We start from the raw sequence: 12,500 nt of genomic DNA, 5'->3' as shown, positions 1-12,500 counted from the left end.
CTCAAAATATTTCTTTGCTCTATCGTAAGTCTTTCGCGATTATTCAGTCTAGTTCGCGTCGTACAATGTGGGCAAAGTATCCTAAAAATAAATCGGTACGAGCGGTTTCAAAGTTACAACAGAGAATGAAGGATTCTCAGTTACATGCTTACGTTGTCGTCAAAACCTCAAATTTGGTGATTTCACGTCGTCGTTATGCAGAGGACCGCAAACATACTTGCTAAAATCCGTGCTGCACGTGCAGCACGATTATTTATGCTCTTTTAACCAATGATATTATTGCTTTGTGGCGTTGAGTGTTGATTATATTTGATTTCTGTACGGTAAACCCATTAGTAGTTTAGTGCTAAATACACTTGCAACTCAAATAAAGTTCGTTATTTAAGTTCATTATATCTTTCTTAAATTCTCAACGTTATAACTTGGAGCACAAGTTCCAACTAATTGGGGAAACTATAAATGAAATAAAATCAAAGTAAATTCCACTGACTGTTGCTTTGTAATGAGGAGGAAAACAGGATCGAGTACCCTAAGGTTAAAAAAAAAAACCTCTTGGAGTGAACATATGTTCAACCCACACGAACTGTCACTGTAATGTCAAGTCCTGAGGAATCAAACCAGAGATCTTAAGCATAACCTCGCCAGTTTGATCCGAGACCCGTGATTATTACTTTGCAATGAATGTGATTTTGTTAATCTAAAAGGTCTGGTTTTTCAGGTCTGTTGGTGTCGTATCACCAATCAATCCAGCAGGCTTTGTTGCCCCAGTTAACAAGTGCCAGATTAGCCGTCAGAAAGAGAACCATCATAGCACTTGGTATGCAAAGGCTTTTGCAATTTTGTTACTGTACAATAATGTGACATGTACCCTTTATTAACTTGTGGTTCTAAATTTCAAATTCATTGAAAAGTTATATGTTTTCCACAGTATTGTCAATCATCAAAGCTGAGTGAATTATCGGGTGCCTTATCGCACGTTTTTATGCAGTCATTCAGTTTCTTTTTTACATAGTCAGCCAGTTTAATTGGTATAAGATAGGGATTTGATTTTTAATAGTTAAGTACAATTGGGTATACATGTAGTAATTGGACCGTGTGGAGTACAATTCAGGGAATAAACTTGTGCAAGTGGTTTGAAAATTGGCCGAGCACACAGGGCGAGGCTGATTTGAAATTGCAAGCACGATTTACTCCCTGAATTGTACCACACAAGGTTCAATTACTAATTAATGGTAACTATTACCAAATTTGAGCATCAGGATAAAAAGTTTTTGAACACTTTTCTGTGTGAAAAAGTTAAAATTATATTCAATCTGTTTTGCCAACAGAAGGGAAACAGCAAGAAAGAACCCATCCAAGTGCACGTAATTGACGTGCGAATGGCATAGGCTAAGGTGTCCAATTACAGATATCCAGTTTGGAGTTCAAATTGGATACCTGTAATTGGACATCCATGTGATCGCGCGCCAACTACTCGACAAACAGGTGCTCACAGAACCAATCAGATCCAAGAATTTTGTAATGGTTATGATTATCTACTGAATTATTTATATCGATGAAACAAGAGCGACACCAAGAATGTCAAGCTGTCCTTAACAGTCCTTAACACACAGCCTACATGTATGTGTAAGCCACAATCTTTGCATGCTTGGCAAAAAAGAGCTATATTATTTTTACACTCTTTGTATCACATCAGTGATTAACATGCTGTGTTTAGCTCAAAATCTTTCCCCACTCCTCCCTATTAAGTGTCAACTCTAGGTACAGTATGTACAGGGCATTTTGTTGTACTAAAAAAAAAAAGATATTGTCTGCGGGAAGTGTGCAGCAGTCATGATGCATCATGGAGGAAGGTATGATGCTGATTGCGACGGTATGGTCAAAATTGTGATTGTCCTATTTAAACACTTCTGACTAGGATTGTAATTCAGTGACAAGGGTGTGTCATTATCCGCAGGCCATCTTGTTTTAAGTGCAAACAGCAGCTTGTTTGTTGAACTGATGGATCATCTCTTGGCTGAACTGAAACAGAATGCATCACATTCCACCACGCGAACTTTTATCCAGTGCATAGGAGCTATTTGGTAAGAAAATATCCAGTCATGAGACGTTATGCATATTTTTGATGCAGTAACTTTATTTTATATTGTTAAATTCCTTCCTTCCTTCCTCCCTCCCTTTCTTCCTCCCTTCCTAGTTCCTTTATTTCTTCCTCCCTTCCCTTTTACTTTCCTTCCCTCCCTCCTTTCCCCCCTGCCTGCCTGCCTCCCTCCCTTCCTTCCTTTCTTCTTCCCTCCCTACCTCCTTCTTTCCTTCCTTCCTTCATTCCTTCCTTCCTTCCTTCATCCTTCCTCCTTTCCCTCCCTCCCCCCTGCCTGCCTCCCTCCCTTCCTTCCTCCCTTCCTTCCTTCCTTCCACCCCTTCTTCCTTCCTTCCTTCCTTCCTTCCTTCCGTCCTAGTTCCGGCATTTCTTCCTCCCCTCCCTTTTACTCTCCTTCCTTCCTTCGTTTCTTCTTCCCTTCCCTTTTACTTTCTTTCACTCCCTCCCTCCCTCCCTCCCTCCCTGCCTTCCTTCCTTCCTTCCTTCCCCCCTTTCTTCCTTCCTTCCTAGTTCCTTCATTTCTTCCTCCCTTCACTTTTACTTTCTTTCACTCCCTCCCTCCTTTCCTTCCTGCCTTCCTGCCTTCCTTCCTTCCTCCCTTTCTTTCTTCCTTCCTAGTTCCTTCATTTCTTTCTCCTTTCCCTTTTACTTTCCTCCCTTCCCTCCCTCCCTTCCTCCTTCTTGCCTTCTTTCTTTCCTTCCTTCTTTCCCTCCTTCTTTCCTTCCTTCCTTCATTACTTTCGTCCCTTCCCTTTTACTTTCCTCCCTCCCTTCCTTCCTTTCTTCTTCCCTCCCTTACCTCCTTCTTTCCCTCCTTCCTTGATGTCTTTTTCCTTGCCTTTTACTTTCTTTCACTCTCTCCCTTCCGTCCTGCCTTCCTTCCTTCCTACCTCCCTTTCTTCCTTTCTTCTTCCTTCCCTACCTCCTTCCTTCATTCCTTCCTCCCTTCCCTTTTACTTTCCTCTCTTCCCTCCCTCCCTCCCTTCCTTCCTTTCTTCTTCCCTCCCTACCTCCTTCCTTCTTTCCTTCCTTCCTTCATCCCTTCCTCCCCTCCCTTTTACTTTCCCCTCTTCCCTCTCTCCCTCCCTCCCTATCTCCCTTCCTTTCTTCTTCCTCCCTACCTACTACCTTCTTTCCTTCCTTCCTTCATTCCTTCGTCCTTTCCCTTTTACTTTCCTCCCTTCCTTCCTTCCCCCCTGCCTCCCTGCCTCCCTTCCTCCTTCTTTCCTTCCTCCTTTCATGCCTCCCTCCCTCCCTTTTTCCTTCTTTCTTTTCTTCTTTCCTTCCTTCCTTCATACCTTCCTCCCTTCCCTTTTACTTTCCTCCCTTCCCTCCCTCCCTCCCTTCCTTTCTTTCTTCTTTCCACCCTACCTCCTTCTTTCCTTCCTTCCTTCCTTCCTTCCTCCTTCCCTTTTACTTTCCCTCCCACTCTCCCTTCCTTCCTTTCTTCCTTCCTTCGTTGCCTCCCTCTTTTGTGTCTTTCTTTATTCCTTGTTAATGTCTCATCAGTGCCTGCTATGTTTCGTTGTACAGCCGTCAAGCAGGTCACAGAGTTGGTGAACATTTACAAAGGATCATGCCTTTGATTGTGCATTATTCCAAAGTTGAAAATGATGATGAGCTTCGAGAATACTGCATTCAGGTAATTCCCCTATATTGTAAATTCTGTACAAATGCCCCTGGAAGAGCAAAGTTTGATTTGCATGTAAATGGTCTTTTTGCAGGCATTTGAGTCATTTGTGTGCAGATGTCCGAAGGAAGTGACCTCTTACATTCCAACTGTATGTTGATTGCAATACCGAGTGATTGATTAAAGCGGTTTTGAAGTGAGTGTCGTAAAACCAAAACCATAGTAATTACTTTAACCAATCAAAAAGGACGGAGACACTCCAGTAAACCAATCAAAACTCTAAGTAGTTACATGTAGCCGACACAAAAGGCGGGACAATGTGCACGCGCGAGCCACAATTGCAAAACCAAAGTAATTCACTAATTACTTTCGACACTCAATTGAAAACCGCTCTAAAGGATGGTGCCTACTAATTCAAAGCTATTTTTGTGCATTCTGTGAATGTGCGGGAAAAACAGATCTGAGCAAGTGTTATTGAAATCAGAAAAGAAAATTAGGGGGAACCACGCACTTTTCAAAGATAATTAATCAACAATATTTGTAAAAAGCCTTAAAATACAAAGAAATGTCTGGTGTTCTTTACAAAATTGAAGCCCAATTATCTCTAAAAATACATAGCTACCCCCAATTTTCTTTTTGGATACCAAGAGCACTTGTGAAGTTCTGCCTTCTCTGCAGACTTTTAAACCGCCCAAGAGTATCCTCGTATTAGTAAGCACCACCTATAGGAAACCCATGCATCTTGTTATGCGCAAAACATATAAGCAATAACAATAGTATGCACCATCCTTAAGGAGTAATGAATAGGTGCTGAGAAGAACAGTTAACTAGAAGTCGATGTCTGTGGTAACTAAGGCCATGGCCTCTCAGGTCAACATACCGTATTTATTCCATTAATTGCCATGGGTGCTTATTAAATTTTTGGACCTTGAAATTGCGACCAATACAGTCACATTTGCGACTGAACTTTTTCCCTTTGCGACTAAATTATCTGGAGAAGTCGTAAATTTGCAACTTGTTTTCACAACACAATGCAGTGCGACGATTTTGCGACTAAATTTTGCGAAATTGCGACTAAATTTTCGTATCTTGTGGTAAAATTGCGACTGGCTTTTTTCGTTCATTTCAAGCCCTGTGAGAGTGGGTGCTTAGTTGAGGGGGCACTTATTAAATTTTCACCGTTTTCAGCAAGTGTAGTATGTTTGTATGCAACAAAACAATAAATGGTAATAACAAAACGCAAAGATGTAACAATGCAAGGTTTCTGTAAAATACTTTAGTTTTTTGTCTTCTCCACCAAAAACGTGCATTAATTCTTTTAGTTTATTCCTTCTGATAGATACCCCTGTCCAATGTCTAAATGCAGTATAGTATACAGGTGTATTCTCCCTTATGGACCTACCAGGAGGAATAAACTAAGGGTGCATTCAATTCACCGTATTCCAGAATAGGAATACATGGAATAGAAGGAAGAAATCCTTCGTTTTCTACGGAGATTCACAATAAAATTGTCAAACACCTGCTAAAATGTATATCTTCATTGTCCTTGTTGCATCAAAACGCCAAACATGCCGTTTCAATCATCGTTCCATTTATTCTTATTCCGGAATTGGGTCAATCAAACGCACCCTAGAATAATTAAGGCAAGTTTAGTGGTTATGGTGTTCTTTGTCAAACAATGTGATGCTATCATATTTAATTGTGTAGAAATGGCTGCCTCAAGGAATTGTGCTTCTATCTATAGGTTTACCCGTCTAGAGGAATAGGTCTTAGTTGCCAGGGAAAAAGCAGTTCCCATCTGTTCGCTGAAAGTAAATCCTGTTGTGTGAGTTTGGTACCGGGATGATTGATCAAATTTGAATTCCTGTGTGGGAGGCTTGTACGGAGAAGGGATTGTGAAGACGTAATCAAATTTGCCTTCCACAAATGCAGGAAAAATTAATTTTCTGACTGATAAGTGGGCTGAGTTTGAAATGTACAAGTACAAGGAAAGGTTACGTTTATACAAACGTTGCCCGTGTAGCACTTATATTTTAAACAGAGTTGACGGTGTAGAGTGTAATGTGAAGTGCTAGATTTCTATCTACCGACTGAGCTACAAGGTAAGACCTTGTACCTTGTAGCTCAGTCGCTAGAGCGGCGGAGATCTAACCCGAAGGTCGTGGGTTCAATTCCCACCCTGGTCAGAGTTTTTCTCTGTCCTTGTGTGGGCCCATTTCCATCAGTAGGGCTAACGCTCACATGGTTCATATGGGATAGAAATCTAGCACTTCACATTACACTCTATTCAGTTAACTGTGTTTGAAATGGTTCTCAAACATCAGCGTGTAGTTGTTTCCACCTTAGAGAGGCGTACCAAAGCATGAACAGTTTATTAAGTGTTTTTTTGTACCACTGAGGAGGCCTGAAGTTGGCCTTATTATTATTATTATTATTATTATTATTATTATTATTATTATTATTATTATTATTGTTATTATTATTTATTTATTTATTTATTTATTTATTTATTTATTTATTTATTTATTATTGGCAGATTACAGAGCTCTGCCTTGGATTTATTTGCTATGATCCAAACTACAACTATGGAAGCGACGATGAAGACGAATTTATGGAGACTGATATGGAAGATGATGAAGAAGAGTGAGTTTAATTAAGGAGGCTCAAACCAGTTCAACACTTTCAAGAACTGTATTAAGAAGAGCATTGACACTGTGGTCAAGTGGTTAAGGCGCTTGCCTTGAGATCCAGATATCGCGGATTCAAGGCCCTTTGTGACCACCCATTGAATTTGATCCTGGTTCAATTTCTTGGCTGCACTTGTGAAGGCCAGTTGACATGCTACAATTTGGCGGGCTGACATTATCAGAGCATGAATCATACGTGGTCTTGATCTCAACCATTTTGTTTGCTTCATGTTTGCATGCCTTATTCTCAAATTCTGATTGGCATGCCGGCTTCTCTGAAAGTGTCGGCCTGAGTCGAGAAAAATCTATTGCACTGCAACAGATTTTCTGAATCGGGCCGATTTTCGTTTTCACGAATCAGCCGCAAATTGGGTTTCAAAATACACGTACAATTCGTGCTCCGATAATGTCGTGTAAACCGGCCTTGAAAGACAACTGGTTTGCCTCTGGCCTATTGGAATTTTTAACGGTTGTTGTTGTCCTATGGGGAGTGGTCAGTTAAGTATGTATTTGTATTTGTATTTATTGACGTCACAACACTGTCTCACCAAGCAGCCATGTTATGATAACATGAGAAACAACAAATTATTGTTTAACAAAATGTGCTCAATATTGTGATGTATTGGGTAACTATTATAGCAACAGGCGATCCATCTGAAAAACCCTTTATTTACCCCATTTTAATTGCTGGAGATTAATTAGAAACCTTAATTGAAACTCTTTGGATTTTTTGTGGATTCACAGTAACCTTCACGATTAGAAATTTCCCTAACCCTAACCCTAAACTTCTTAGAGGGTTTTGTTAGCCTGCTGAATACATTCCAACAATAAAAACTGAGGCCCACCAAGTTCGTGTTTGAGATATAAGCATTTGCAACAATTTTTCCTAAGACAAGAGGCTTGGAAACAGTGTTCAAATAAAAAAATTTCTCTTTGAGACGTCCAGATTGTTAGTCGCTTACTTCAACCGCTATCAATTACGAAAGTGATTTCAGTAAGTTATTTACCAGCTAAGGGTCTGTCCGTATTGCGAAAAACTGTGACCTCGGTGTGAAAAAGCTACCCTCGGCCTGCCTGCGCCCTCGTGCATTTTTGAGACCTCGGTCACAAATTTCGCTATACGGACCTCCCAGCCGACAAATAACATGTCTTTATGTCATTAATTGCTTGACAAGATGCACACATTATCGTGATGCAATAGTTCACCGTAGTAACAGGGAAGCCATCTAAAACCACAAAATTTCATTCTTTTAAAAAACTTAACTTTTGTACGTAAACGGATTCGGTGTCAAAAAAAAAATGGAAAGGTCAAGAACAAAAAGTCTCAGGGTGTTAATGTGCCCTGCGTGGGCAGAGATAGGAAAATCCGGACCGCGCGCAAAGAACCAATCACATTGCATAATTCGATATCGTGCCCTCTTGGGAAAAAATAATTGTCGTTTCATATGGTACGATAACATTGCTTTTATCTGAGAAAGGCTGAAATTTGCATTTTGATAAAAGTCAAGGGGCCCGTTTCTCAAACGTCCCGATGAGTTTTCGTGACCGAAAAGCCATTTGTGGAACTAGTGAAATCTTATCGTTTTAAAATGGTGGTCTTTTAGTATGTTGTCAACACAACTAAAATCAAGATTGATTATGAACCTCTCCCTTCTTTGGGTACAATAGACCTCTTTCGTAATGGCGGCCAAATAAAATGTTCTTTTGTTTTAATGCAAATAAGCCTTTCTAGCCTCGCTAGGACGGAAGACCTTAAACATCAATGACCAGAACCAGGTTGCTGACCAGCGGTTTTCGTTAAAACAATGGTTTGCTGGTGGTGCTCAGTCTCGCAGGCTCAGAAAACCTGGTTGTGGTCATTGTTATTTAAGGTTTTTCCGCTAGGACGAGCAAAATTTCAAGATTATATTTGTCTTAAAATGAGGGCAGTAGGTCTAATAAGCATAAATACAAAAGAAATGTAAAGGAGGTCGCCATTTATGAAAGTGGTCTATGGACCATAAGATCGACGACGACGACATCGGCGACAACGCCACAAAACAATGATATCATTGGTTAAAAAGGCATACAGCTGTTTCGAGAAGGAAGACCTTAGACAGCAATGACCACAACCAAGGTTGCTGACCAGCGGTTTTCGTTAAGACAATGGTTTGCTGGGGGTGCTCAGTCTCGCGGGCTCAGAAAACCTGCTTGTGGTCATTGTCATTTAAGGTTTTTCTTTCAGAGAAAGGTTCTCCAAAAGAAGCATAAAAGCGTACGCGACAATGCCGAAAGGCATTATGGTAAACTGCCAGTTTATTTTATTGAATATCTCCCATACTACCTTTCGACATTGTCGCAAACGCTCTTACGCTTCTTTTGGACAACCTTTCTCGAAACAGCTGTAAATAATCGTGTTGCACGTGCGGCACGGATTTTTGCTCATATTTTTGCGGTCCTCTGCGTAACGGCGACGTGAAATCACCAAAGTTTAGGTTTGGGCGACAACATAAGCATGCAACAGAGAATATTTTATTCTCTATTTTTAGTCTGAAACCGCTCGTACCAATTTATTTTTGGGATACTGCGCCCACATCGTTCGACGTGAACGACATGGAATAATCGCGGAAGACTCTTGCTAGAGCAAAGCTGTATTTTGAGGTGACGTTATATTTTGGGGTCCCTACAGACGGAATTATGACGCCCAAAAAGTTTAGGGACTGGCACATTAGGAGACTTTTTATTCCAAATTTTCAAAAGAGAGAGACGAGTTAGAAAAAGACAATTTCAATGTTTTTCCGTTCACTGCTTGAAGTATCCATTGTCTCCAAAATTCTCATTTTGTATATTATTGTTGTCTTTGTGTAGTGATGATGATGAAGATTATAGCGACGATGATGACATGAGCTGGAAGGTGAGGACATCTGGGATTTGATTAAATTGCTACCATGATCAAAAAGTAATTTCCCTTTTTTCTTCAGGTTGTGAAAGCGTGTTCGCTTTACACCTGACTGGCAAAACAACCCGGCCAAAAATATCCATACCGATTTTTATCTATGCCTTTCATCCTTTTAAAAATCGGAATTTTCGCTTCCACCGGGGTACGGAACCGCTCTAGTAAGGAAACTGGGGATAGCAGAACCGTGACGTCAATACAGGAACGAAATTCTTCCAGGGCGCAAATTTTCCTTTTTTTCAGATTGAAAAGTTGCTTAAACTGCTTCTGAGATGCGTTGTATTCGGTTGCAGTAATGCAAAAGACAAAAGAACGTAACCGTTACCCCACCGAAAGTGAAAATTCCGATTTTTGAAAGGCTGAAAGGCATAGAATAAAAATTGGTATGGACTTTGTTTTGGTTGTTTTTATCTCAGAGACCATGATTATTTGACTGCTAAAATTATCGTTACATCGCAAACAAGATGATTTTAACCAAAAACGGTCTTTATTCAGGCGATTTGCCATAAACTTGAAAAACGTTGGGCCGACATTTTTTCAAGATTACCCAAATGCGATCCGTTTCAATCTTGTCCATTGGTCAACAGTTTTATATGGTTATCGTAATGTTTCGTTCTAATTTCTAGGCATTTTGGGTGTCATGAAGTTACATAATTTTGCGTGAAATAGCCCCTTTAAGTTACCTCTATGATACGATTATTGTTTCTTCCATTCTTTGCTTTAACTTGAAATGTTGTCTTCACCTTTGATTTTCTGATCTCCCGGCGTCAGGTTCGCAGATCTGCGGCCAAGTGTTTGTCAGCTGTGTTGGGGTCAAGACCAGAACTTCTGTCTGAGTTTTACAAAGTAGTTTCGCCAGCACTTATTGTCAGGTTCAAAGGTATGAGAAAATAAAGTTGTGAATCACTTGGGGCTTTAATTGTCACAATTTTAAGAGCGCAAGTTTCTACATGCTGTTTACGGCAAATGGCAAACGTGGATTGAAACTTGCTATTTGCCAAAACTCAAGGAAATTTGTTTAGTTTCATCTTTTTTCCTGCTCATTAATAGCTTCAAATATCGTTTGTTTTTTTCTGTACTCTCCACAACAACAACGTGAATTCGCAAATTTAACGACAATTTGACGACAACACGAATCGGTGTCTGTATATTTCTTTTCCCAACACGTTTTACACCAATCCCATTTCTAGGGTACAACACCCATGTTGTTTTCAAAAAATGGAAAACTCAGCAGTTCTGCAGCTCGCGAACGCTCTTCTGTCTTGTCACTACTCGACTACCGACCAAGCTAACAAGTGCTTGTCGGTTCGTAACGTATTTAATTCATATATACTATTCGCCATTTAATGCTAACCGTTTTAATGAAATGATTGCTTAGATTTAAATACTGGTGAAATGAGTGCTTGGACGTAATTATCATATAACAGCGCTGTTTCAAATTGGTGTCCAAAACCCGCCGTTGTATTTTGATTTGAAGATCTGCTGTCGGCCATATTCATTCACGCCGTATAATGTGGGCAAGGTATCCTTAAAATAAATGGGTACGAGCGGTTTTAGGGTAAAAATAGAGAATGAACGGTTAACATTTGTATGCTCAGGTTGTCGTCGAAGCCTCAAATTTGGTGAGTACCGCAAAAAGATTCGCTAAATACGAGGAACACGATCATTTTTTTCCTCCGTAACCAATGATATTAGAGAGACAGCATCACGTGTGAATAGTGAAATTCGAACGGCAGAAGTGACCACATGACCATAGTTTTCCCGCCATTTTCAGCATTTGCCAGTTGCCGTTTCTACCTGAAAATAGGCATTTTCGCGTTCAGCCTACGGTATACGTTAAATGTTCTTCTTGTTTTTCTTCTACATAAAATGCTGTTTGTGGGAAAGAAGAATCACCAAACCATTTTCCAATCAGTCAAAACAAGGAAAATTAGGTTTCATAGTTATACATCGTTCGTATACTGACTCTTTACCGCAATTTTCTTCATGAACTCGTGTTGACTCTTTATTGACTCAAAACAGCTTCAAAAATTGACAGGTAAGGATTGCCATTTTATACATTTTATATATCGGCTGTTTCTACAAACAGTGTTTAAAAAGATTCCGAGTTTATGTATTTTTTGTTAAATAAATATTCGAGATTAACGGAGTCTGTGGTCACGCGAAGCTAAAGCCACATTTTTCACTCCATTTTACGCGAAAGTGAAATGACAAGCCAACGATCTCCGTTTCACGTAAAAGTAATGGCTAAATCTCTCTGTTATCATTTTGTGCCGTTGTCGTTGGCGTAGCCACCGGGCGTAGCCATAACCCTGAGCTTATCTATTTATTTATGTATTATTTGTATATATAATTATTTACATTGCGGGGATATATATTTAAGATGTTAAGATAAAATACGATAGAAAATTGAGCAATTTCAGTTTTAATGGACAAAAATCTGGTACCAGAATAATTTTAAGTATTTTACAGTCTTTTTTACATTTTCTTAAAGCTAAAGATATAGATAATTGCCTAAAATAACACCGAAAACAATTTCCCATGGGAACGAGAAAAATTAAATTTCAAAGTTCAGAGAAATTGTGCAAACACGTAAAATTTCATCATCAGTTTCATAGACCTAATCGGCTAACTCAATGTTGTACCCAATTCAAACCCTTTGGGAATAAAACGTTTTGTTCCAGGTATTTCCATATCATTTAAATATGAATGCTACATTATCATGCAAATACAATACACAAAGAATCTTAGTCCCGGGAGATTTGAATTGGGTACAACATTGAGTCAGCCGATTAGGTCTATTTTACCAGTACTTTCAACTGTTTCTTACAAAGTTCAACAGTTGTTTTTGACATTTTGTGTTGCTAGAAATGATTTTTTTTGAGACGATATTTAATAAAACAGTCATACAGACGTTTGCAATACGATGTATATAATCTTGGTACTAGGTTTTTGTCCACTTGTTACTCGAACTTCTGGTGGATTCTGTCTTAATTCACTTAGTGTAAAGTAGATAGCAGGTCCACATCAGCATTAGCTGCCATTTATTCAACCTGCTTTATCAAATAAAGGATGTATGTACGTAGCAGTGGTCATTTCTTGAACTCGGTTAATTGTCTTGAAAGTTCCCGCTGTCTTCTGTTTTTA

At 39.5% G+C, this 12,500-nt stretch overlaps 1 protein-coding gene across 3 annotated transcripts in view; it reads left to right on the top strand.

Annotated features, from left to right (window-relative positions):
- The window catches only part of LOC138032142 (cullin-associated NEDD8-dissociated protein 1-like), a 100,275-nt gene that overhangs the window by 47,208 nt on the left and 40,567 nt on the right, over window positions 1-12,500 (top strand). Inside the window, exons 6-12 of one of the 3 annotated variants that reach the window (XM_068879746.1) lie at window positions 719-817; window positions 1,958-2,084; window positions 3,635-3,743; window positions 3,826-3,882; window positions 6,268-6,374; window positions 9,266-9,311; window positions 10,125-10,233. The exons of 1 other annotated variant lie outside the window; for it this stretch is intronic. In XM_068879746.1, the coding sequence (XP_068735847.1) occupies window positions 719-817; window positions 1,958-2,084; window positions 3,635-3,743; window positions 3,826-3,882; window positions 6,268-6,374; window positions 9,266-9,311; window positions 10,125-10,233 (654 nt within the window). The remainder of the gene's footprint in view (window positions 1-718; window positions 818-1,957; window positions 2,085-3,634; window positions 3,744-3,825; window positions 3,883-6,267; window positions 6,375-9,265; window positions 9,312-10,124; window positions 10,234-12,500) is intronic. One more of the 3 variants, XM_068879745.1, reaches the window with a different exon arrangement.

The sequence above is a fragment of the Montipora capricornis genome, chromosome 14 (genome assembly GCF_036669925.1).
Source record: "Montipora capricornis isolate CH-2021 chromosome 14, ASM3666992v2, whole genome shotgun sequence".
Taxonomy (NCBI): Eukaryota; Metazoa; Cnidaria; class Anthozoa; order Scleractinia; family Acroporidae; genus Montipora; species Montipora capricornis.
This window is presented reverse-complemented; position numbering and strand designations above follow the sequence as displayed.